This window comes from Crocodylus siamensis, chromosome 4 (genome assembly GCF_052110815.1).
Source record: "Crocodylus siamensis isolate JL-2025a chromosome 4, ASM5211081v1, whole genome shotgun sequence".
Lineage (NCBI taxonomy): Eukaryota > Metazoa > Chordata > Crocodylia > Crocodylidae > Crocodylus > Crocodylus siamensis.
In genome coordinates, this window is record NC_143398.1 from 237,285,865 (window position 1) to 237,313,463 (window position 27,599).

Below are 27,599 nucleotides of genomic sequence, written 5' to 3' on the forward strand. Positions count from 1 at the left end.
TCAGCGAGGAGGTCTGGACACCAAGCTTATAAACATCTATTATAATCACGTGTTCAGCCCAAGGTTATGGGAAAACTCATTCACTGTAAATGCCTTATTCAAACAAATGTAGCCCAGTCATTTGGGAAGTAAAAATCAGTCAGCAAACTGGTATAGTAGATGATGTCTTACCATCTCATCCTGTGCAGGGTCATTATCAAAAATCTTCATCGGAGGGGGGAGCGGCGTGTGCGATTCTTCATCCGGTTCATCTTCTCCCCAACCTTTCTTGCTCTTCTGAAGGCAAGGCCAACATCATTAGACAAAAGGGAGGGAACAACTTTTTTTCCATACAAGCAGAGCCTAGTTATTTAGATTTCTGTTTAATTATAATACCATGGATGTTTTAACTTAGGGCTGGAGGGTGGTGGGGGGAGCGGTATGAATAAGACTGCTTGTCCTGGTGGAGAAGATATGGGAAGTTGCACTGAACAATTTTTTGCTATTAGAAGATATTAGTTGTGGTGTATAAGAGCAAAAAAATTTACAAATGTCAAGATAATTTGTTAAATTATATAATAACATTTAATCCACCAAAAGGGATTTAAGATCTCCATGTCTGTCTTAGTCCCTAACAACAAGCTCTTTTTCCAACTCTGAAAGCTATCGGTTACATTGAATTATTTTAAGTCTCCTGTTTTCCCACACACTCAAGTTATGCAACCTCTATTTTCCATTCAGCTTATCTGACAAGGACCATCATTAAAAAAAGAAAGAAAGGGGGTAGGTCTTGTAAGGAATGTGCCCAGAGGGTAATTATGGTCATTACTAGTATATATGGTTAGCATATTTAATAGCTATATAAATCTTTACAGCTTAAAAATAAGCATTTTCCTTTTATTTTAAAATGCATAAGTCATAAGTTTCAGCATGAATTGATAACTGCTGCTCGGGAACGACTACTGTACATTCGAATTTGGACTCTGTCATTGAATATGTAAAACTGCAGCGGTTACCACCCAACATCTGCTGGCACAACATTTCCTAGGGCTGTGTTCTTTTTAGCCCAGCTGGTATCAGACCCAAAGTCCTAGGATGCTATCTGCGTGATCCATATGATTAGGTTTTGGTTTGGCACTTGATTGGGTATCTCCAAAGGAAGTGGTATCTGAATCTCTCCCGTTATATTGTAGTTTCCCTTGAAGATAAAATGGCTATCCACCACCGGCCCCAGGCTACTTGGTCTCAAGCTGGAATTACGCAAAGAACGTGCCAGAGATCAGTCCCACCCAGGATAAAAAGTTACGACCTACCTCATCTGCACTGTCCCCTTGAGGCGTGGTCTCATCTCCCGTCTTCGGGGAGCCCAGGTCAAAGCTCTTCCTGCCATCTCGGACCTTCTTCTGTTTTTTGATGTTACTCTCCGCCTTCCCGCTGTTCAGCCGACGCACGGGGCTTGTCAGCCATTTCTTGAGTGTATTGGTTGACCGCTTTGGGCCTGGAGAGCTTTGGATTGAGTTGAGGGATGGCTGAGGCTGCAAATTGGCCACCGAGTCAGACTTGCCTCCATTTTCATTAGACGAGACCGAATATCCATCTGAAGGAAACGGAAGAAAGCAGATGACCCTATCGCCTGCTGGCTTTCTAGGACCCGCCCCAGTGATTAGGGCATGCTGTGTTACTGCGTGTACAGAAAGGCATTAACAAAACAAAGGATGATAAATTGTTGATGAGAACAACTGCTGAAAGAACAGGACTGACACGTTCAACAATGCACGGCATACCAGAAGTCACTGGACTGCATACCAGAGGAAGACGGCCGTATTTAAAATGGCTTGTTTTTTTAAGAGATGCTAAATACTTCTCATTCCCTTCCCTATTACTTACCAACTCAAGTTGGGTTTCAGCTCAAAGTTTCTCAGGCTTTGCGGTGGGGCACAGAAATCAGGACAGCAACTGAATTACCGCATAGCTCTGACACCCATCAGCACCCCATCAGATGCTAATGCCTACGTATTTCTCACCAGCATCCAGACTCCTAAGTTACTGTTTGTCAGAACACTTATTCCACTTCTGTAGGGTACTTCATATAACCTCGCTCGCAATCATCTCCCAAGCCCCTGAAAGCAACTTGTCAAGCAATTTCACACCTTGTCTAGTGCTGATGCACCATAAAAAGGAATAAATAATTTAAAAACATGTTTTAAAATATTCAAACCAAAAAGCACCGCCCCAGAAAACAGAAAGACTTCTTAACTTCAGAAGCTGAAGTTTTGCTTGGCATTCACAAAGCCCATGAAGTTTAGGAAGGGGGGCTACACAGTTATAGTGGTGTGTGCATATTAAAAAGAGCTCCAGCTCTACCGCTTTGTCCAAGCAGTGGACAAAACAAAAACGCCGGGCTCAAGGAGCGTAGTGATAACTAACAAAAAAAAGGATTGGTCAAGTCCTCTTGAGGAACAGCTGGCCTGGACTGACCTTTGTGAGTCTCTACCAGAGATATGTCCCTTCCCTCGCCAACAAGAACAACTAGTGACTACAGGCGTTTTATTTCACGGACACCCAAACACCGGACCTGAAGTCACTAGGAACCTCCATGAATCTTGACCAGCATTTCAGAACCTCTTCCCTCGATGCAAAGTAAAAAGTCTGGTGCAGGTGTGTACTAACCATAAACTGGATACCATTAGAAATAACAAGTAACACATGTTGCAGAAGGGCTTTTCACCAAGAGAATGGGCAGCTATACTTTAAAGGATGCTTAGTTTTAGAAGTCAAATGAGGTTAATTGCCTTATTTGAAGGTTGAAGGATTGTGTCAAAAGTCCCTACTGACTATAGTGGGATATTTGTTCAAGTAAAGGGCTTAAGAAACTGGCCATTTTGATTTTTAAAATAACAGATTCAGACTAAATCTCTTTTGGCAGTAGTTTTTTTCCAACGGATCACCTCTGTCCCAAGTCACACCAAATAATTTATTGCATACACAGGGCAAGCATTAAGTTTAATTCCACATATTTGTCAACATTTAAGTAGTATTAAGTGGACAAAGTTAAACTGAAGCTCCTGAACACTAGGAGTCATCATGTACTTCCACTGGACACAGCAGGAACCGCAGGCAGTCCCTGACTTGCAACGTTTTGAGTTACAACATTTCGCACTTACAACGTTTCTAAATTGACACTCTGGCTCAACTTTCTGAGGTCTGTTTTGCCTTTACAACACTTGATCCAATACGATGCCATGCCAGCAAACAAGTTAGCTGCATCGCTCATCTCCCTGGAGAACGTCTGTCCAAACTTCCTTGGACACTTTCTTTAAAAAAGCAGACGAGACTCCAGAAGAACCTGCAGCCAAAACTCCTGAGAAGACTCCAGCCAAGAGCCCCTCAAAAATTTTCAGCAAAGTCACCTAAAAGAAATCCTTCCAAATCAATATGATTGCTATTTACAGTATAAATACATCAATGTAGCTATATTACTCATCTATAATTGATTGAGTACAACATTCTGGGGTATTTTTGGTGAAAACAGGGTATTGGGCCTGGGTTCAGGAACCAATCCTCCATTTATAACATTGTTTCTCATGAGAAAATTGGTTCCGAGTTACAAAGTTTCGACTTAAGACGTGGTTTTCAGGAACCGATTGTGTCGTAAGTCCGAGGACTGCCTGTACTTGAAAGCGGCCAACTGACTGATTGACCTTTGAAAATGTACTATTCCCTGGGTATTTTGACCACTACATTTTAACCAGCTCTCTAAGACCAAAGCATCTGCCATATTTGTGAAAATGGCTGGTTTCAGTCAGTTACTACGGATATCATTCACAGAAACAGTATTAAAGACAAACTGGTATGAGATAGCCTAGTCACTGAAAATGGCTCCATTTCTGTGCTGCCTGACAGCATTCAGACACTTGCATTCACAGCCCTCACCGGTTTCTTTGCAAGCCAAGTTTCATCAGCATACTCTGGGTCAGCAACGTTCAAGGTTTTGAGAACGGTAACCTTGCACTTTTGAGCGATATGTGGTGCAAGCTCCCTTCCACCCTAGCTTAGTTCGCACTTGCTGCACTTTACCAGTGAAATGCAAGCTTTCCACAGCTCTTGGCTCAAAGTATTCTTGCTGTTGAAGTGCTGCCCTTCGAAACAGAAGAGCTGTCTTTCCAGGCAAACTTTTCCCTTGTTCTTCTCACTTGCAACTCCCTTATCCCCATCTTTTGGTGGCAATTTACATCATTTTCCATGCACATGTAATCATTAGCCATACTGCTGCCACTGCCAAGGCAGGGTACCTATTAGTGCCCAATTTGGCACCTGTTTTTGTGATGTGCCAAACCAATTCCTGGGTAGAACCAGGCTACTAAGCAGCCAGTGCATGGTAACTTTGCTCTTACTGACTGGTGATATGGTGGGCAAAGATTTTTGAGTGATATCTTTTATTGGACCAACTGCATGGTTGGGATGAAGCTAGACAAGCATCAGATTTGTGATGCAGTTGACACAGAGCACCTAAAGCAGGGCTGGACAAAGTCTGGCCCGTGGGCTGGCACCGATGTTCCCTCTAAGATGTAGCGATCTGTGATTAAGTGTCCCGCGCCGGCCCCGCTGTCTCTGCCCCGCGCCACGCTCTGGAGGTGGCGCTCAAAGTTTCTGGGAAGCCGCAGCCCAGCTCCTCTCCAGGAAGGTCCTTGGTGCCGAGGGTTGCTGTCCCCCAGCCACAGCCAGCAGTGGAGCTCCCCCTCCCCAACCCGCATCCCCCCCAAGCCTAGTGATAAAGAAAGAAACTTATCTGCCTGTGGCTATGATCCTGGCTGGGAGTGCGCGGGTATGTGTGCCCGCCCCTCCTGCAGCAGCCTGTGGCCAGGTTGGGGTGGGTGCACGGCATTAAAATGTTACTGCTTGGCAAGATTTTTTATTGTGCATGGCTGCACATGTGCGCAGCTTAGAGGGAACCTTGGCCAGCAGTGGACTCCGTTTCCCAGCAGCCCCTGCCAATATGGCTGGGGCCAGTCTCCATGGAGACCCCAGCCGCACCTGTGCTGGGATAGCGCAAGGCTGGGGTTTGCCATGGAGACCAGCCCCAGCCACGCTGGCAGGGTGCGCAGGAGGGTGCTGCTCTGAAGTCGCTGGGATCTTGTGGTGGGGCCGCTTGGTCTGGGGCCAAGGCAAACCCATGATTTGCCCCGGCTCAGGATCAGGCTGTCACCTCTGCAAGGAGCTGGGGCAGAGCCGTGATCTGCTGCCTGTGTGCCCCTTCCTGGAGCATGCAGGCTGCAGATCACAGCTCTGCCCTGATCCTGGACCAAGCTGCGCCCACCACAAGATCCCAGTGGCTCCAGAATAGCTCCTTGCCCTGGTGCGCACCCTGCCAGTGTGGCTGGGGCCAGTCTCCATGGCAATTTCATCAGCCAAGGGTAAGGCATCCCTTCCAAACACTGAAGGACAGATAGGGTTTAGGGATAGTTCTGTTCGGTCTTCCTCACTTTAGGACAGCTTCCTAGGAACTTCCATGGCTTCCTTCTTGTGATAGGTTTAACAGCTACAGTGTTCAGCACCTTGGTATTGTCCTGCATCCATACAAGCAGGAAAACGTTCCTAACCCCATTTAGGAAAAAACACAGCTAAATTCAAAGCTCGTCAACATTTGCCTTCTGCCAAACCAGATGTCACTAGCACACAATTTATGTCAGTAGTGCTGAGCACACAATTTATATCTAGAGCAGACCACTACTGACCTGGATAGTAAGATGCAAGGGCTTGTCCTACGCCAGAAGCCTGGCTTACTAAATAGCAGGCAGAAACATGCTTTTCAATAGGCATGTGTTGGCTATCTTTGGCAACGCACTGAAATTCAGACCCTGAAAAGTATCAAACGAAAGAGAACGGATTTGCCTCTAATTTCTTCTATTCCCAGAAGTACCAGCATGATGAGTTATGGAAGCCTGATCCTACTGAAGCAGACTGGAAACAATTTGCTAAAGAAAAAGCAGGGAGCAGCGTGAGAAGGGCAGAGTCATGTTTCCTGTTAATTCAGGAATTTCCCATTATCCATAAAGACGGACAGACCAGGACTTCTGGCCATGCCCTGAGAGCAGACTGCAGGTTTGTCAAGATCTTTGGGAACAGCTGCAGCATAAGCTGGTCTCGTATTCCCCCGAGTATAATGTAACTACTGTGCCGGGATGCAAGCATTTAGAAATGTATCCGTGAACCAAATTGTGTGCATTGGGTTCTGCAGACTATTATAGCTGAACTTCATTCCCTGGCCAAGCCGTCACTCAGAGGAGAGGAGCGTCACTAAAACACCTCTACATAAACCTCCAAGAAACATTTGGCTTGGCAGCACAGCTGCAAGAGACATTCACAATCCAGTTTAAAAGCCTTAACATTTGTGCTACCAGTTTCACAAACTCTGGTCACTTTAAACAAAAAGCTAAATAAACACCTGCAAAATTTAAAGGCAAGTTTACTTGGAAACAGTCCACTTGAACGCAAGTTGGAGGGGAAAAATAATCATACAGTAGTTTATTAATGCCAAATACTATACATCCAGTCCCAGTAACTTCCAGAACAGAGCAAATGGTTACTGGAGCTCAGTACAAGTCATTTTAAAACTCTCCATCACCTCCGCCATGCACTGGAAGAATGCAAGATGATACTGTTACACAGTGGACGCATCTACATGTGCAATTAAAGTGGATCAATAAACTCTGGCACTTAGTGCTGAGTTTATTGCTCATGGGCACACTGTTAAAACGTGCACCCAGGACTGCAGCACATAGAGCCAGGTTGGAGCAACCCCAGCTGGCAGAGGGTCCAAGGGGTCAGCCTGCCAGCCTGGGGCTGCTCCTGCCAAGCTCAATGTGCTGTGGAGGGGCTGGCTGGGGCACAGGGGTGCTCCTGTGTGGGGCTAGCCAGAAGGCAGCCCCCACACTGAAGCATCCTCCTGCTCCAGCCACATGTGCTACACAGAGTTATTTACTCTGCAGCAGAATAGTATTTACAAATACTACCCTCCTGTGGAGTAAGTTAGTTTCCTGTGGCCTAAGAGGAGTGCATGCGTAGACACGAGGCATTTACTGTAGAGCCAATTAGTCGACTCCACAGTAAACATCTAGGATAGATGTGCCCAGTTAGTATCGTCTCATTCCTGCAGACAGAAGAAATCCCAATGAATCAGACTTTTAAGGACAACTCAAGAGAGAGTCCTGCAGTATTTTCTTTCTTTCTTTCTAATTTAGTGGCTTATGGATGGATGAAATGCTGTTTTAGACCAGGGGAACAGTATCTTAATGGGAAGTTTCATCAATGAACCCTGTCCGACAGTCTGAACCCAAGCAATTCTGGATTCATCTACACATGCCATTAGGGGGCAGCAATAAATGGCAAAGATTATTGCTCTGCAATTTGTTGTTCCTGGGAAGCTCCTGGGCACACATCTGCCCGTGCACCTGGACCGCAGCACATTGAGCTGGGTCGCTGCAGCCTGTTTTTACAAATTCTACCGTGCTGCGGAGTTTATTAGTTTCCCATGGCCCAATAGGGCCGCACGTGTAGACACTAAGGCATTTACTGTGGAGCTAATTGGGCAACTCCACAGTAAGAGTCTTGTGCAGACGTGCTCACCATTGAGTAATATTTTACAGTCCAAGCCATCCAGTGAAGTCAGTGGAATTATTCATGAGGATAATCTTCTTACTCAAATAGGTTGTCATTAAAATGCAATCTCATGGGATCTTTTGGGTGTGCTGGAAGCTGCATTCAGAAGCTTTTGTGGGTGCCTATATGTTTGGTGCCCAAATCAGATTCTTAAGCTTTGGGATTTAGGGAGAGTGAAATCCATATCCCGATTTTATGGCTGGACCTAAATAGGCTTTGCCGAAGCGTTCAGGAGAGAAGAACATGGCAACAGTCCAGCCCGATGCTGGGAAGGAAACTAACAATCAATTATTTACACTGCTGCTAATTAATGCAGCCACATGACAGAGAGCACATTTCCAATCACTGCTATCACAAAAGGCTCCAGGAACACAAGAGAGCTCAACAACATTTCAACCTCTCATGTAGGACAGGGATAAGGAACAATTAGAGCACAAATCCTTTATGCCTGCAGTAACACTAAACTTTCACAATACAACGTTAAACCATGAACCCTGGAACGTAGCATGTACGTTTCCTTGTATTGCTTCTGTTAGCATCAAAACGTTTCAGCACAATGAAGTACATTTCCCAAACAAACCCTGGCCACACTATTGCTCAAAAGGAAGTCAGGAGAAATTCCCCGGTACCTGACTTCAGAAGAATCAACAAAGACGAGCTCAAGCTACATAATTCATTTTCAAGTGCAGATTTTGCACATACTCTGTGAAGTCTGGGGACATGGATAGATCCAAAGGGGTTGGCTTGATTCCATCTCTGCTGAAAATGAGGTGATAGCTGACAAATGAATTTACATTTTGGAGTCTCACCGAAACCCCAACTTCTCCCCTCCAGCAATACTCAAGAGGTATGAACTAAAACTGCCAGGAAACGGTTGTTTTTACATGGGGGGAGATTAGGCACAAAGAAACATTAGTTTGCAGAGTTGGTCTGAAACCAGGCAGGAGGCCGGGTAGATTCGCATCTTAATGAACTAGTTTATAGAGTGATATATATAGCACAATTTTTCAAGAGCTGGAGCTGTGAAAGGGCAGGAGATTATTTATCCCAAGATTCAAAATGACAAAGTTATATAGAATCCATTCATCGAATACACGTTCGTGTATTTGATTCTAGCACAGTGCCCGAATGGATATCCAGTAACACACACTGCTTAAAAGCTCAGAGGCAGAAGTGTCTGGCAAAGAGGAATTTTTCAGGCTTCTGAATTACAGAGGATTCAAATTTGACTTTCCGGTTTAGTGATGAATGTGCAAACGAGTTGAGTTCCAAAATTAACAGAAAATAGGAAGAGACTAAAAATCGCACTAGATATTTAAAAATTTAATAGTTTCAAAATTGCACAAGATACTTAATAGCCTCTTTAGTGAATCACTTGGAATGAGCAAGAAACCAATAAAAGGGTTTTGGGGGTTAGTTTGGGGTTTTTTTAAAACAAAGTCGTATTTTGTAGAGATTTCTCGAAAGCAGAGGGCGCTCCTAAGAGCTTATTTAGAAGACTGCACATAAAAGGAAAGGGTCATTTGTCTCCCTGAGGTTCAGGAACACGCATCTTTCTGGTCATGCTTTTCAAACATAAAAATAGGCCCCAGGCAAAATGAAAAGTTCAGACGCTTCATACTGGCCCCACCTCCGAGACGGAAGTAATGTATTAAAGCTGAGTGCCTGGAAACTTATTCTAATGATCCATAACTCATGGCAACCTGAGGTTAGTTTCAGTTAAGCAAATTTATTTTTAGGTGATGATCGCTCAGAGAAGGATTTCCCCACAAGGATCTGGGAACGGTGACATCTCACACTGGGTCTCCGCTCTCCCCGTCAGAGTGCAAGCTCCTGTTTGCTGTCTGGAGGCCAGGTATAAGTTTGATGCAACTTCAGGAAAGTTTCGAAGGCATACAGACATTCAAAACAACCCGAGGCAGAATCGATCTAAGTTATGTGGGTTTCTGGGAGTGGCAGAGTTTAGATCGGGCAGGAGCGAACACAACACAGCCTCCCTTGGGGGGACTGCAAATCTTACACCGGGTTCTGCCCTTTTTAAACCAAGCTTTTGTTCTGCTATGGGTATAGACCAGTTTCTGATCGAGCACTTCTACCGGTAGAAGTGCGATATCTGTACCTGGCCAGAGTTGGAGATTTAAAAACCAAAATAAAATTGAAAACCTGGGGAGCCAGCTTTAAAGAAGCCTGCAGCTTTCTGGGAGCACAAATGAGGTATTGCAACCTGAGGGAATACGGCAAACGAGTGACGTGGTTGCAGAAGGAGAGGCAGCAGCATAAGGGAGCATAAGGGGGGTTGTGGAAGGAGAGGCGGCCGCTGAGCAACAGACCCCCCCATGAATTCACACAGTGCATTGCTGCTGTTCTGCAAGAAACAGTCAATTTACTTTGGCAAGTGAAGTGTTCGGGGCAGTTAGTTTCTCTTATGCTCGGCATACCACGCGGGCAAGCCACTTTTGTAGGCAACCTTTCTTTTTCCGAGGGGGACGGGGGGAAACCTTAATGCCCAAGCATCTGGAGGATGGGAAATAGCCTGCAGCATCTAAACCTACACTAAGTATTTCCATGCTCTTGCAGGAGAAAGCTAGAGCGGTTTGAGACCCGACCTAATGGAACAAAGGATCGGCGCAGCTGCCCGCGGTCAGGCAAGCTCGTCGCACTCCCGATCACCGCAGCCAGCAGCCCTCGCGCGCCCAACAGAACGGGCCGGCGAGAATGGCGGCTTTAGCGATGAGTAGTTGCTGCATTTGTCTCGCCTGCCTTCTTGACAAGCTAGCGCTGCTTTGACAGGCCGATCAGCCGCTCGGCTTCTGTTATAGAGGGGCTCGGCCCTTGACAAGCATCTCAGTAGCACAGCACAGGGAAAAAGGGTTTCATTGAGTGATTCACTGTGCGAGGTACGCCGCAGACTCAGGTCTAATGGATGAAGTGCAATGGGGTGGGTGCCCCACCAAGCAGGCTCTCCCCGAGACCACGAGGAAATCGCCCCTTCTTTCCCCAACACGTCCAACAGCACTTTCCTTAAGCAAAGGACAACAGGTGGCTTTTCTGCGCTATGAGACATGTTCCTTTCCCTTTAGAAGAAGTTCCCACTAAATAAGCACACGTGAAAGAGGTCATGTACTTGTTAGCAACTGGCCCACACGATGCACAAGCTGTGGCCTTCCTCGTGTTCATCGGCTCCCCCAGAAACCTGCCCTGCACCCCCCCCAAAAAGCAGACAAAACCGAAAACCCGTCGAAAACGCATACTGAGATGACAGTCTGAAGCAGCACAGATCAAAGCTGGCACAAGCACAACACAGCTGGCAAGAACTCGGATAGAAGTATTTCCCCCCAGAAAGCAACGCAGCTGGCTAGCAGTTTTCTGGAGAAAGAGAAACTTTAAATACTACTTTGTAAAGTCTATTTATTTTTTTTTCCTAAGTACGAACCAATATTTATGTCAAGGCAGCTGAGCAATTCTTTGAAATGATTTTAAGCACCAGCACTCTTTCAGGTTCACAAAGCGCTCCTTTTCCATGAAAAGGATGGAGCAATCCTGGTGGCTGCACAGGAAGGGGAATACTGCTATTCCCCGTGAAACTCCCCAGACCCCAATTTTAAATTTTTTTTTTCTTTAGCTCCATATTTGGCAAGAGATTTTTGAAGGCTTAATACAAAACCAGCTCTCATGAAGCCTCCGCAGAAACTTGATGTTGGAAAGTAACCCAGGGAATAAAAGAGAAATGTTAATTGTGTGTGTGAAGCAACGTCTACAAAGGGGAAGCACTAATAAAACCAGGGACTGGCAATTACAAGTAGGCTTTTGTGGCTTTAAGCATTTTATGGCACCTTATGTTAAGGCACCCAGTGCAGAACCAAACCCAGTGTGTTTTTTGCTTTGATCTAGCTATTTTGTCACTCTCTGCTATGCATGTCAGCGTATGAGAGCCCAAGGAATCCCCTCTTTCATCCCGGTGGTAGACACAAAACCAAAAATTTATTACACATGTTTTCCGACCAGCTGTTAACACAACACAAGCCTTATTCTTTTAGAGAACATCAAGGGTCAGCTTCATTCAGCAGCTCCCAAATTGAACTACTGTATGAACTTTTCCACATGTCATGAAATGATTCCTCCGCAGGCTGACATCACTGCTGAAGCCAACACCGCCTTACGCCTCCATTTCTGGTTCCCAGAACAACCTCAGAGAAGTCGTATAAATGTCCTGACTTATTTACAGCTTCTTACCTCAAAAGGAAACTGGGGACATGACTGCAACCAATTCCTAGTAGAAATAACTGAAGCTCTAATCAGATCTGTACTGGGGACCAAAAATAGAAGATTTGCAAATAAATTTTCTGCAAAAAAGGCTTTTGGGTGTGGGAAGAAAAATCATTTTGAGAGCACTTATGAAGCTTTCCAGGCAGATGCATGGCTTACAAGCACGCATTGAAACCAAATGAAGCAAGTGTCCAATATTTAGCAGCTGCCGTTCAGGCACGCGGAGCTCTCCTCTGATGTTCGGAAGCTATGCAGAACTCAGGGCAAAGACTAATTTTTTTAAATCTTTGGTCTGAGCAACGCTAAATACACTGCTCTTCACGTGATTGTATTAAGCAGTGGCAGGGGAACGTGGGCGTCTAGTGAAGCCCATTCCCGAGAAAAGGTCAGGAGAAGCCTCCTATTAGCAAAAACACCAGTTGCAGCCACGGTGGAAATGCATGCAACATTTGTTAGTTTTCCTCCTCCATTCGCTCTTAAATTATTCAAGGCCCAACAGCCCCCGAAGAAAGAAGGATAGAATAAAAATAAGTCACAAACAGTCCTGGGGCTACAGTGAGCACCACATAACCGACCATACGAATGAGTTTAGAAATGTCTGATGCCATTGTCGAAGTTGCACTGAATGCTCCCGCACCTATGCTTCCAGTGGCGGCTTCCTCCACCCCTGGCCTTCTAGAGCAACTTCAAAGGAAGATACAAGTTTATAGCAGAGGTGCCAATTAGATGGGCTAAGAGAAGGAATGAATGAAGTGTATACAGCAAGGACGGGCAATTATTTCGGGTGGAGGGCCGCTTACTGAGTTTTGGCAAGCCATCAAGGGCAGAAAAATATTAATTTTCTAAATTTTTTAGGGGCCCTGCGGGCTGGCATGCTGCATCCAGCCCGTGGGCCATATTTTGCCCTCACCGGTATACAGTGATCACAAAGATATGAAGTACCAGTGTTTACTATATTTGACTTCTGGAAAGTTAGAGGGAGAATGGTTAGTGAGCTTGCAGGGCTTTAAATATATCCCCAAAAGCTGCTAGTTACATTTGCTAAAGCTTTCACTCAATTCAGCAAGCCTTTTTAGGGAATTTGTATCATCACCCAATAGCCCCAAACAGTGACAAGAAGAACTCAGTACCCCCGACCCATCATTCTGTGTTCATTAGCGCTCCATAAAGGGAGTCTGGGGAACCAGCATCCGAAAAAACAAAACAAGAAGGACCTGCAAGATGCTCCAAAACTGCAATGCCAGATTTGCGAAAAGGCAGCAAGAAGAAAGATTTCTCATCTCTGCCCCTGTCTCAGAAGTTGGCTGGGTAGGAGAAAGTCTCTGGTGCATGCTGCCAAGCTCCTGCCCTTTGAGAGTCAATGTTAATGAACTGATTTAACAAGTGACCTTTCTAAAGTCAGACTTCAGGCCAATCCTGTTGATTCTGATTTCTACTGGGCTACTACAGTCCACTGGCAGCTTTCAAAACCCAAAGCACCTATGCACACGCTCCTTTTCAGCTGTGTCAGAAATGCTACCATTTCCTTTCCTTTAGTACTTCACGTTACTTGGCATCTTTGGTGCCTCGCGGATTAAATCAAATGACATGTTATACCCCAGGACATTGGCAAGAAGGAGCCACCAACCTTAAAATAACTTTAAAAAGTGAAGAAAAGGTGCTTTACCAAATAGTTACTCAACTTGAAAACCAAATTTAAAAATAAAATCTGGGCAGTCATTGTTGCTACTTCCAAGGTGGCCTGGTCTGACCACAGGCACTCTCAGATTTCTGACTGGGTTTCATTACAAACTCTTACTATTTTGCTGACATCATAGCTCAGTGCTGAAGTCTAGATAATTAACTTAGCTGATCTGCAGGAGTATATCTGGCAGTAATGCTACACCGAAGTTGCAGAACACAGCTAGTGGCTTGAACAGCAGATAGGAAGCCAGAGCTTAACTGCTAAAGTCCACTTTGCCATCGACTGTCGTCTTGGCCATCAGTCAACGAGTAGTGCACCCCCAGAGAAGCTGACCTCACTTGAAATAAGGTGACTTGAATTAACATCTGAGAATCCTTTCAGATGACTGAACCTCAAGGATGAAAACACAGAAGACAGGAAACGCGCCCAAGTTGATGCATTTCAATTATAAGCCTTTCTATCAGCTTTTATGCAAAAAGCATCTAGCCAATTGAATACATCAAGTTAAAATACATCTGGATTTCTCATTAACATACATTACAATCAGTAATGAAGGGACATCTTAAATCAGAGTCCTTAGGCCATAAAATGCTAATTGCATGATGCTAAAACTGGCTCACAGAAATACACATATTATACCCCCTACAGGAATAATTAGCATCATCTTTTCAAAATATTCCCAAAAGAGTATTTGTTCAGTGTGTGCGGTTAAGTTATGCCAAGTGGCCCCACATTTTCAGAGGGCCTTACAGCACTGTTTGGTGGCACTGCACTGCTGTGGCCACGTTGTCAAAGGTGGCCACGGCATAGATCTGCATTTAAGTTATGGGAACTGCCAATGCTTCGTGCCTCGAGAAAGGAGAAGGAATTCACAGTGCCATTTGAATGCACTGTTTCACCACCCTTACTCATGATGCTCTGTACTGCACAAGCCTGTAAACCTGAAAAAAGTGTCTAGCAAATAGACCAAAAGGCTGGGGTGCCAGAAAGCTTGGCTTCTCATGCGCACTTCACCACTGACTGGCTGCATGAACTCAGGGAAATCACTTTGTGCACATTTGGCTCAGTCTTTAATATGGACATTGGACATATTACTCCAGGTTGGGTGTACCTACAAGGCTTTAACCCTAAAAAACCCTTTTTTGTGACGTCTAGTGCTGAAAGCAGGGGAGCAGGACGCATAGTCACCATCACAGCAAAATATTGTAGCCAGCCTGGATAAAACGCAGTCCCACCAAAATACTGCCAAAGTCCTGGAGGCGTATCTCCAGATGTGCTACCGCTGCGCACTGCAGGCCCCAGTTCTGCTACATGCTAAACCAGCATGGAGAAGAGATGCTTAAGAAAACAGGCCTGGAAGGGAGCTGCCAATTCCCCAAGTCCAGTGCCCAGCTATCACAGGCAACCACATCCTAATCCATTTAACAAATAATTCAATGGACTCTTCTGTTGGCCAACCAGAAATATTTGCTCAAAACATGCAGTAAAAGGGTCTTAGGTTCTCACATCCTCTGAAACTGTTCATGAAAATTAAGCACCAGAAATCTACTGTTTTGAGAGCAGTGGGTTGAGTCCAAAACCGTTAGTGTTGGGTTTTGGAGATCTGAATATGCTTAGTGTTCATGGTAGGTTTCTTACAAATCTGCCTCAGTGTTGCAGTCAAACATTCAGCATGAAACGATTTGGTACACATCACCCCGAGATGCATGACAAGAGAAATGAAGGCAGGACTTACTGGCTTTCCCTTGGGCCCGGGGAGAGGGGAGCACACTGCAAATTTAAACACCGTTATTATTACCAGTTTCAGTTCCAGTGCTTGTTTCGTCAGGATTCAATAAGGACATTTTGATGCACCAAAACTAAATGCACATGGCGGTCCAGAACGTGCACAAACAAGCTTAGTGGCCCATCGCTCTGTAGGGCGAGGATGATGGCCAGGTTTTTCAACGGGAGAGCCGTAGACTTGATAGCGAGGCCAAAGCATTGATTAGACTCACAAGGGAGAGGCACGTACTTCACATCACTGAAACTTGTCACCCACAGCTGGGGTGAACCAACACGTTCCCAGAATAAGGCCGACATGACTAATTCCAGCCAAACAGAAACAAGTGAAAATCCAAAGAATAAATATGGTTGCTTGCTGTACAGAAAAAAATTAGTGTTCTTCAAATACAGGAGGAAGAGTTTTATCGGCATATCTTAGTAAAAGCTCTCTTTACCCCAGCCCCTTTACTTCTCTACCTCTTTTCACCCCTGATTAAAGACTCAAGATTTGCAAGCTGTCCTTAAAAAGAAATTGTAGTTTTTCCTCCCTATTTTATTTTACATCACACCAAACTATTTAGTTAAGAGGGAAGCGTAGCAATGCAAGTGTTAGGTGGCAACTGGTATTGTTTAGCTGCATGCAGTGAAGTGCTTTCCTAATAGCCTAACTTCCAGCATTTCTTGATGTGAAATCTACTTCCACAGATTCTTGCAGCATGCGAAGTCTTTAATTGACTAATGAGTCAAAGCTTTTTCCAATTCTTCACCTTTTGATGAAAAAAGTGCCTTTTTGGTCCAAAAAAACCTCATACCAAACTGTATTGAAGCTACAATTAAAATTAGAAGTGCAATGAAAAATTAAAGTATTTCAACCTGATCAAAATGCCAAAATGAATATTTGTTTTCACTGGAAGTAGATAGAGAATGTGTTCATTTAGATTTCACTTTAGTCCGAAATGGGGCACTTTTCAAAGTGGCCATTTTTCCCGTGACAGAAAACGCCGTTCTTGCCCAGCTCTAAAGCACAACCACAGTGGTTCAGAGAGTGGCTGGTTTTCCCTGTGTGCCACCTCTTCTGAATGAATACCATTTCCTAAAATCCCAGATCGTGCCCGGGCACGGCAGTCCCTTCCTGGTCCACCACTCTTCCAACCTGAGCAGGCTGTAAAACATCCCGGAGAGAGATGGCAGGGTTTGGGGGGCTGCCTCCTTTTCCATTACTTCTGTGGATTTAAGCCGTCTTCTATCTCATTAATATATTCTGCTGTATCGAAAAGCAAAAGTAGCTCTATCCTTCTGCCCTGCTCCTCCTAGATGCGCTCTGTATAATCTATACTACTTTTAATGTGCTCTGTATAATCTATACTATTTTTAGAGTTCTGTATAGTTTCAAGTGTCGCAGTGGAGACCGCTTACTAGGGAAAGAAGTCCACCAGCTAGTAGAGCATGGAGCCCAATGCAATGTCAGGAAATTTTCCCTAGGTCTTTCAAAGCTTTTCTTCTTATTTAAGCATTCTTCATACAATACCCAGAGCTATTCCACTCCAATCTTTGAATGATGGTAGAAAAGCAACACAATCCACTTACCGCACACGCTTTACAGCTGTCCAGCGGAGGTATACTTATTGCAATTGTTTTGTGTCTCCCCCTTAAATCAAATTTTTCATCTCACTACAAGTCTCAAGATAAATACAATTTTATAGTTTGCATAGCCTCCTGCAGCAAGTGGAAAGGTTTTAGAGTTGCCAGCATGAAAGCAAAATTCATGTTGTTTCTTATATTGTCATATGAACTCATGGAAGTTAAAAACAGTGCTGTTATCTGAATAAATAATATCAACATCACTCATTCAGCTACAGACAGAAAGGTGTAAAGCTAATCTTTATGAAAGCTCTTGTTCTCTTGCTTATGTGTACAATCTGAAAACTGGAAAAAAAATCTTTTCTGTATGCCCCCTTTCCCATGTCCTGAATGGTAAATCAATCCCTGGAGGGACGTGGGCAGTGGGGTCCCCCAAGGCTCTGTCCTTGGACCAGTGCTGTTTAATTTCTTCATCAGGGATTTGGATGAAGGTGTTGAAAGCACCCTGTCCAAATTCGCAGGTGACACTAAACTATGGGGCATAGTAAACATACTGGAGGGCAGGGAGCGAATCCAGGCAGATCTGGACAGGCTGGGGAAGTGGGCAGATCAGAGTAGGATGCAATTCAACAAGGATAAATGCAAGGTGCTGCACCTGGGGAGAGAGACTCTCCAACACCCCTATAGCCTGGGGGGACCGTTCTGAGCACCACAACAGCGGGACGAGATCTCGGAGACCTGGCTGACGCAAAAACGACCATGAGCCGCCAGTGCGACGAGGCAATAAGCAAGGCTAACCGCACTCTCTCTTGCATCAGCAGGAGCATCACGAGCAGGTCCAGGGACGTGAGAATTCCCCTCTACAGGGCACAGGTGAGGCTGCAGCTGGAGTACTGCGTCCGGTTTTGGGTGCCGCACTTCAAGAGGGATGCGGATAACCTTGAGAGGGTTCAGACAAGGGCTACTCGTATGGTTGAGGGCCTGCGGGTAAGACCCTATGAAGACAGACTGAGGGATCTGAATCTCTTCAGCCTCCACAAGAGAAGGCTGGGAGGCGATCTTGCATGCCCCCTTTCCCAGCAGCCTACTAACTCATCATGGGGGGGTCAGCCGGGAATAGGGGACACTCTGTTTACCAGGGCGCTCCTTGGGGTTGCCAGAAATAATGGCCACAGACTGAAAGAGAACAGATTTAGATTGCACAGAAGGAAGAAATTCTTTATGGTGAGGGTTGCCAAAATATGGAACGGGCTTCCAAGGGAGGTGGTGCTGTCCCCATGCCTGGAGGTGTTCAAGAGGACCTTAGACAGGCATCTGGCTGGGGCTCCCTAACCCCAGCGCTCTTTCCTGCTTGGAGCAGGGGGTCAGAGCCGATGATCTACCACGTCCCTTCTGCCTCTAGAAATCTATAAATGCTACTGGGTTCAAAGGAGGAAGCCACAAGTTTAAGGAGGAGAGATAAGACGAGCTGAAGGACCAAAAAGATAGCTGGTGCGTAGAGTTATAATTAGATTTATCTTTTGGCATATGTAATGGTTCCAGGTAATGAAGAGATTAGGAAGCATGGGTCTACTATTCCCAGTACAAGCACACCCAGTAGGCCTCAAGAGATGCAAGAAAAGACATAAACTAAGCAGTAGGGCGTCCTTCCAAAGTACTTGGTCTGGGAGTGGCAACGGGTTTCTTTTGCAATCCTAGATACCAATGGAAGAAGAGGACACATCCTTGGCAAGGCAGTAAAAAGCAGCCTTGCATAGCGATCAAGATTAAGAAACATTTCACAGTGACACTGGTCCGCAATTGTAACTACAACATGACAACACATGCTCCCTGCTCCCAAAGTCTTGGCCTAACTTTTAATGTTCCAGTTAAAAAGAAATCTCTTGCACAAGTACAATTTAACAATGCTTAAACCCAAATAATCATGTAAAGAGCTTACTGCTAGCTGCTTAGAGGAACTTATGCTGGCAAAACTAAGTCTCAGAAGCTGTACCTGATTTAATTATTCATATTCTGAGACTGTCCAACTGAAAGAGACAGCGACACCTACAAAGTTTTCAAGTGAAAAAAAAAGGCACCCACACAGGTTTTAAAGCTCCAGGTTTTTGTAAAGCATAATGAAAGCTGAGTGGGGGGAAAAAAAAGGGTAAGGCATGGCATTGTTCATCTCGCTGGAAATGCTGTGTATGTGGCTTGGAGAACACACCATGCCCAGACGGCTTTATTTCACTTGCAATATATATTGTATTAAAGCATGTGCTGGAGAAAAAAAAAAAACCAGACCAGCCAGAAAAATTCTTGTTGCTGGGAATCCAGTGAAAACCGCACAGCAGAAAGGACTGGGCAGTACTCCAGCGTGTGCAAGAGCCTGTCCAGGTAGCAGGATGGTAGTGCCCAGACTACAAACTTTCTAAAAAGCCACAAGCAGTAACACAGAGACAGACTTTCCCCAGGAAGCCTACTTGGAGAATTCAGCAGCTTCCTCATATTTGTCTTTCATGAAGCACCAAGGAACTCAACAAACTTGTTCGACACCCTTCGTCTTCGCTATTGTTTTTCCCTGCCACATTGATTTCAACAGATCCTATTTGGACAGGCATTCCATTATGTTTGACAGCGTGTGGCCATGGCTCCGTTTTAAATAGAAAATAATATATTCCAGCCCATAACATTTCCTAATATGAACATACTTCATTGCAGATCATGTAGCAGAAAGGTACTAATTTCCTTAACAATACTCTGCCATTCTCGTTAATGCCTGCAACTTTCATCCAAGCCAGCACCTTCTAAAAAAGATCCTTTTCACAAGGACTTGCTTTTTACCTAATAAAGAGATAGCTGGTATTAATGCTCTGTTGACAGCACTTGCAGCCGAGCCAAATATCCCCAACTTCCAGCAAGGCTCAGCATTTCTGACCATTTAGTCAAGACCTTGGAGGAGACTGACCGCACAGACTTTACCATACAGAGTCACTACTTGCGAAGCCAAGAAAAGTTGACTTGATTAATCTTACGCTACATGTCTTCCACTAGTCTGAAAAATAATCAGAAATCCATAAAGGAGGAAAAAAAAAAAAGAGAGAAAAAGGAGGAAGGAGGTAGTACAGCCAGACAGAGATATAGAAGGGGAGAAGAAAAATTAGGCTAGTGCAAAGGAGAGACAAAGGAGAGAGATTTTCAATTACAGTTTGCTAAAGGCAGATGGGAAACACTGGGCCTCCTGTTTTCCTCATGTAATATACTGAAGTGGGAAGGCTTGACATTCAGTTAAGCTTCTTATCTTCTGCAATTAAAAAAAAAAAGTTCAGAGCTGGCATACATGAGCACACAGCTATTCATATTCAGGCGCTGACTGCTGAAGAAAAGGAAGGGGAGCATGCTCTTTATTTCAACCTTGCATAATACCAATTCAAATCAATCTGTCTTGTGCCCGGTCACCTTCCAATAAAGGGTAACTATACAAAAAACATTTTATTTCCATTAAGGGTGGTGTACTACCATTACTTCATTAAGCGCGGCTCTACTTAAATTTAAATATTGTACTACAACAGGTTGCTCATTTGTATTCTAGATTATTCAGTAGACTGTCTGGCACAGTTGTAGATGGATGTCTTAACCGTCCCTTCAGCAACAGATATTTTGCTATGTTTCCAGAGGCGCAAGTTCAAACTCATCCCTGGACTCGTGTCAGAAGCTGCCCCCAGTTGGCTTAACGAATGGGTACCTGGGTAAAGACATGATGCTGGCCATCCCTCTCCCTTGTGTGCTGTTGGCTTCAGAAACTGGCCTACTGGCACTAGGCATTTAGGCTTAGAAGTACCTTTGACTTGACGTATATAAATTCTCATCCACCACTGAAAATGGCTCTCTTTCCTACCACACCTCCCTGTCTGTATACAGCTTGCGGAGGACATCTTCTTTCAGATGCACATTGCACCAAAACATCCATATCTTTGTTGCCACTGAGCTTGGGGCAGCCTATCAGGGGCTGAAGTTGCACATTTTTAACAAATGCTGGGAGGCCGAGCGAGGCAGTGCTGTGAAGGTAGGTTGCATGCATGCTCTGCATTACCAATACATTTATCAACTACCTGTTTAATTCAGGTGCCTTGCATCTCTCTATAAACATCAAGTGGCTTAGGGCCTGGAACTGGGCCCCTCTCCTGCCCACCATAGCGCAAAACACCTTTCGTAGACGAGTCTACGAACTTCACTTCATTAATCTTCTTGGAGTCTCAGAACAGCAGAGACTCCCTATGCCTGAAGATGGGCGATTGCACCCAAAAGCTTGCAAAGAACTTTTTTTCTTTTCTTACTCGGTCGAATAAAAGCGATCACATCTACCCAAAGAACCTTGCCCACCACAAGCACACACCTCCATCGACCATTTGTTGAGCTCTGCTTCAGACTGGAGCTTGAGAGAACCTCAGACAGGACATGCTCAGTAGTGGGACTCTGGTTGTAAAATCTGGTCCTGACTGAAAGGCAAATAAAGCCCGGGCCTGGCCCTATTTAGAATATATTGCAAGAATCTTCTCTTTAGCGCAGATGTCTCACTGAGTAACAACACTTGCCCTTGGGTTGCTCACTCCTTCAAGAGTTCAGGTGCTGCAGGGTGATGTTGTGCATTTACTCTTTAGAATTAGGAAATAATTGCTTCTTATCCACAGATAAACCAGGTGCCAGCCTGTGTACACTGGCGCTGTTTCAGAGAACACCGAATTATTCCAAGTGAGACGCAATCACTTTCTTTCTGCTTTTCAGAACAGATTTAGGATGTGAGCTTATTTTTTTTTTTTTTAATATCAGATTGCTTCCAGTCAGTTTTGTACCGTCAGGGTGCCTCTTTACATTAGCACACAAGATGACCTAAAGAGACACTGCAAAGGTTCTTGTGTTTCTTGGGCTTTGGCTGATTACGTTAATCAGCCAGAGGAACAGCAGGAGGCCATTGCCCTTCCTGCTCTTTTTATGGATGAAAGCAAATGAGATGCTCGAAATGTGTTCCTATATTAGGATTCGCGGCTCTCTGCACTCGAGGGCAGAGCAGGAGTCCTTATCTAGTTCCTACAGAGGGCTGCATGGGGCAGGGAGAAACCACACACAATACCCGGCGTGTGTTGGATAACTTTTCCTGGCTGTTCATTTCTGTTCCTCTCTGCGGCCAGTTAGACCACGCACTTGTCATAGAGAAACTAAGCATAGAAAACATGGTGTGCAGGTGCACACACACATTCAGGTGAAGGACAGGAGGTGGCAGAAATCCAAGAGCAAGATATCGGAGATATCTGTGAAGACAACAAATTCCACTGCACAAATGCCCCGTCACATGACGCCCGTGTTATTCAAACCAAAGTCAAGGCCACACGGATTTCACACCGTTTAGCTATCTCCTTTGGGAGTAAGCCTTGGACTCTGCATCTCCCACACTGTCATTGCCTACCATCCCACACACTGACGATCAACCAATTCCTTGCAATCCTGCCATGTTAGGCAGCATACAAATCATTGGTGCCACTCGGGGTGGCAGGAGACTTCTACTTGAGAACGCACCAAAAAACTTGCGTCGATTTTTCCAAATCAGAAGTCACTTTGTGGCACGATAAACTTAACCCAGTGCTGCCAAAGCACAAGACATGCCAGGCAGCTGTCACCAGCAGGAGGAAGATCCACATCTTCCCAGTCAGAGGGAGAGGGCCTTTTACAGGTTAGCAGCAACAAGACCAAATCGAAATCAGGCTGCCCCGAAACCCGCTGGCTCTGTGAACAAGTTATTCCTTTTCACTGCACATTTTCCACAGCAAGTCCACTGAAAAGCAGGGCTAGGGCACAAGTGAAAAAAGGAAGATCTCTAAAAATACAAAGGCTGCCACTGGCAATGAAGAGCCCATGCTTGGGCCTCTAGCGATCAAGCAGCATCATTAAGGTACTCTCTCTCTCCGAGCTTAAAAAGACATGCAGTACCAATGATGCCATAGCCTGAATGGCCCCAAACCGTCAACGTATGTGTTTTCAGCGTTTCACCATCTCAGCAGCTTTCCTTTTTAAAGATGACAGCTTGACAGTGACATGCCTCTCCCCCAGCTGACACTGCACCCGTTGCAACCAGGAACAAGACAAGATGAAAACAGACAGGTATCACCAGTAACACAAGCATACCTTGTGTTGGCGTATGGGCAGCCAAGAGCCGAAAACCCAGAAGGTTAAAATGGAAGGGAAGTAGCGACTCTCTCTTCCCCCCACCATACCCCCTACCCTCTAGAAAGACGTCCTTCCTAGAGATGTTCCCAAGAACAGGCACTAGGGAGACACTAAATCTGTGAGACTCAACAAAGAGTCCAGAAGTGTGTTGGAGGGCATCAACCAGACTCTGCTGGGTACGAGCCACCTGTCCTTGACAGCTGACATTTGTTTTGTACAGTGGCTTGTTCATTAAATTCTTTCCAGTCACATTCCTGCCGCTGTCTCTGTTCAGCAGATAGCGGGTTTTTAGAAGAGCGCAACAGATAAGGACTCTGTGTACCAAGCTCAGAGGTCATTCCCTTGTTTGGCACCCAAAAGGTATTCCCCCCTGCCTGGCACACGCTGTGCAGATTGGACACCCTGTAAAAGTCACACCAGAAATCAGGACAGGCCGAACACACAGCTGGGCTTGTGTCGTTGTCTTTGCAGGATCGTTTTGGGCCTAATGCAGTATCAGCTGAGCAGATCGCCTGCATTGCAAAGCCATGCATCGTGGGGTTAGAAAGGCAGTCTGTCCTAGAGCCCTTTTCAGCTACATTTTCCATTGATCAAATTAAAGCTCATAAAATGGACTGACGGGTCTGAATGACTCTGACCAGACCAGAATTAATCTTTACAAAGGTGCTGCGGGTCAGCCACGTTTTTCTTTGTTTTGTTAAGGTTCGGGTATGCATTTTCCTACCTGCTGATGGCATGGGAAGCACTGGAATATACTGCAGGTTCATTTCTGCGGCAGCCTGCTCTGCCAAACAAGGCCAAGAGCGACTTCTTGGAAGACCAGAGACAGCAGGCCAGCACACTCCACAGGCAGGAAAAGCTTTAGCTCGTGCAACTCAGTCCCAAAAGCCAAACCAAGTTTTTTTGGCGCCCTCAATCTTTGCGGCTTTGCCTACCTGGCTACCAGGGCTGAATCAAGGGCCTTGGCTCAGGAAGACCTGGCATCTAGACAGCCCATCCAGCCCTAGCCTTTACCAGCCAAAGGCTTGGTTGTACTTCGCTGTGAGGAGCAGCTGTTCTCAATGCATGTCAATCCTGTCCAAACCCAGAAAAAAGACTTTAAAAAAAGCTCCCAAATACTTCTCCTGTCCTATTGACTTTGTGATCCCATAGGATAAAATGTATCCTTTCAACTTTAGCCCAGTCCTCCTCTGGTTTGCATTGGCCCTTACTTCCCTTCTTGGCACAAATACTAACACTTATTTCTCCGAGGGAAGAGGGTCCAGGCACCATCCTCTTCTAAACCTTTGGGACAGAGAGGGCAGAAGTGAAGGGATAGATGCACCAATAAGCTAGCAAAGGGGACACTTAGTTTCCCATCTAATAAAGCCATCAGGCATTATTGCTTTTATTGAAGGGCTGGCTGCCACACTGACCTCTGGCTCCAGCTCCTTCGGGTGCATCCATCAAGACCGCTGACATCTCTGCTTTTTTCCCCGCCTGTCTCTCTCAACAATGAGTGCTCGCAGCGGGCTCCAGATTACCAAAGCAAGGGGCTTCCTAGGGCATTGCCTCTCTTTGTGTTCCTGGACAAGCATGCCAGAGAGGGAGCAAAGCAAACAGGGAGCAAAGCAAAATGCTATTAAAAAAAAAAAAAAAAAAAAAGAGGGAGCATTTTTGGAAATGCAACATTGCCCTTCAACACAAGCAAGGTAAGCAAAGCTTTCCATCAGGGCGTGGAAATGGGTATTTGAGTAAAAGGCCACATATTAGGCTGCTGACTCCTTAAATACAAGAATGCCAAGTCCCTGAAACATTTCTAGGAAAACTGCAGCATTGGCCTGTGCCCGTAATAGCTCTGAGCACACAACACACGGGGCTTACAAACCTGCTCAGCTGGCAGCGTAAGCGGAGCAGTCTCTCCTGCAGAAAAAGAGCCCAAACTAACTGCTTTCCTAAGAACAATGTTCAAGTCTGCTTGCAGACTCAGATGTGAAGGAGATGCTTCTTACGGCTTGAGGATGGTGGATTGCTGCCAAAAGCCGCTCTGATGCAGAGTCGAGAGTATCAGACAGCAGGGGGGTGTAGTGGTTATGGTGGGTGGTAGGGATGGGGAGGAGGGGAGTGCAAGGACACAAGTGAATTAGGTGTTGTTTCTGTCAAAACAGCCTGGGGTGAGGAACTGCTCCTCACGCTGGCTCCTACAGAGTCCTAAGTGTCCTGTGTTAAAGTAAGTGTCATTCTGTGAAAACGCAGATTGACAGCGAGTGAAATTGGGAACCACTCTTCTATAAGCCCTAAACTTGCATACCCCCTTCCCGATTTACCAGCTGCCCTCATCCCCCTACCCGCATAGCTTAACTCCTTAAATCCCACTTATAATGAAAATTAAATCCACCATTACACAATTTCTCCCACGAACCCCCCAGAGCTGAATTGCGTACCCCCAGGGCTATGTGTACCACAGTTTGGGGACCTCTGCTAGAGAGCATGGGACTGTTTCTACACTCCAAGATTTTGGGGTGTGGTTTTTTTTTTACCCAGAAAAAAAACCCAACACCCTTCTACCCTCCCCACAAGAAAAAAGCCCCTCCACACCTCTCCTTTTACAAAAACCTCACAGGAGAGACTAGTCAATGCACTGCTATGGAATTTCAGTAGGTTGCTGCCAACCTTACTTTCCAAGCCTGTGTAACTAGGGCTAACATGCTGAGAAGGCGAACAACGGGGTTTCTGTTGGTGCTGTTACCCCACCACAGCTGGAAAGAACATCTGTTCTGTAAGCAGCTATGTCAGCCTAGGGAAATAAATACAGCTCTCCTTTAAATGGTTAAAAAAAAGTTGTTATTTCCCATGAGATGGCAGAGCCTCCATGTACAAGTTCAGAACAGAAAATAAGATACTAAACAAACCCAGAAAGAATGATAATAAGGACAAATTTAGACACTGTCCTGCTAAACAAACATTTCTGAGGCAGGTTTACCTGCCATTATTCAATGCACCGACTTCTGGATTTGTGACTACCCCACAGAAGGGTAATTAATCCCCGTTCTGTGCTCACCCTACTGATTCCCCCCCTCCAGTGGGTAGTGAAAACCCACGTCCTACAAACATTACCAGGCACGAAGGTGTTTTTATTTTGTGGCACCAAGTTTCACGTTCACTTACTCGGCGCTGATTAAGAGCAGCTGCGCTCTTGACAGCGCAAAGCATGAACATGACTTTAAAGGCATTTGTCACACTGTACGCTTGCTTGTTGCGCGGGATGATTTGTACGATCTCGTGACAGCCGAGAAGTTTAGATCCACAGCCAAGCTGAGCCCCAAGCCACTGCCTTTGATCGGGGTTTCAAGGTCTACCACACAAGGCCCCTTGCCCCTCTGCTCCCCCAAACCCCTGGGTCCTGCAACACGGGAGTCATGCTCCCAGTGCCACCCCGCTTAAACCCAAGTGTCTAACTTGGCCAGTTTCAAACGCCTAGTTCTGTATAGGGTTACAGACATCAAATCCTTCCCAAAAAGCTCTCCACCTCCACCCCCTCTTCCTAACTCAGCTTTTCCCCACACAGCTACTTTGGGAGAGAGCAGAGTGAAACAGCTACTGACCTTTGCATGCGCCGCAGCAGCAGCACTTTGCAAGGAACCATCCCAAACAGGAGCTGCTGGAAGAGCTGCACCTCCCACCTTTCATCCTGCTCTGGTGCTGCTCATGGCAAACAGCCCCCTCAAACCCCACCCAGCTCCGGGCACCAGCTCGACTCCTCGCCAAGCACTGTCTCTGCTCTTAGCTTGGAAGCAAACCACCTTTGGAAGCAGGAGGAGCCACGGGAGTGGGGAGGAGGAGCCAGCTGCTGGCTGCATTCCCGTCCCGAGGGAGGACAAGCTCACATGTTATGCAATAAAAAAAAAAACTCGCTGTGGAGGTGAACAGCTTTCTGGGACGCACCTCCTATTAGGCACACTACTCCTGTAGCCAAAATATTGTACAAGGAGCGTTTACCAAGAAAGCAAGTTACGCCCACAACGAAATAAAAGGAGGACAGCGCAGTGCACTTCTGCAGGAGGCCTGCCTGGGCGCCGTAAGAAAACCAAGCGCACCTCCTGCTGCTGCCCCAGAGTTTTCACTAGGTTGGCTTTGGCCGAGGTGGACAAAGCAGTGGTCAAGGATTAGGGTCTGTCTCAACCCTGCTGGCTGTACCAGGGGGATGGGCAGGGGGAGGCTCCGGGTTAATGACACAATCAGCGTGCGAGACACTACTATCTGTTGTAGTTTGAAATTTTGTAATACAAGGGTCTCTGTCAGTACTCACATATACGTTGAAGCCTGCCTGTCTTGAATTCATTAGCGGTGACAAATCTTGGATCTCAAATTCCTTTCTTTCCCTTTCTATTTTTAACAGCTGCCAAAAGACTTGTTTTGTTCTTTTTTTTAATGTCATAACCAAGTTAGGACATGGAAATTGGGATCAGAAAGCATAGTGGGAGTG

General features: G+C 45.6%; 1 protein-coding gene across 1 annotated transcript in view; it reads right to left on the reverse strand.

The window, feature by feature from the left end:
* Positions 1–27,599, reverse strand: part of KALRN (kalirin RhoGEF kinase) — a 764,809-nt gene that overhangs the window by 74,291 nt on the left and 662,919 nt on the right. Inside the window, exons 35-36 of the mRNA XM_090045976.1 lie at positions 1,293–1,576; positions 172–276 (exon numbers count right to left, since the gene is read on the reverse strand). Coding sequence (XP_089902102.1) covers positions 172–276; positions 1,293–1,576 — 389 coding nt within the window. The remainder of the gene's footprint in view (positions 1–171; positions 277–1,292; positions 1,577–27,599) is intronic.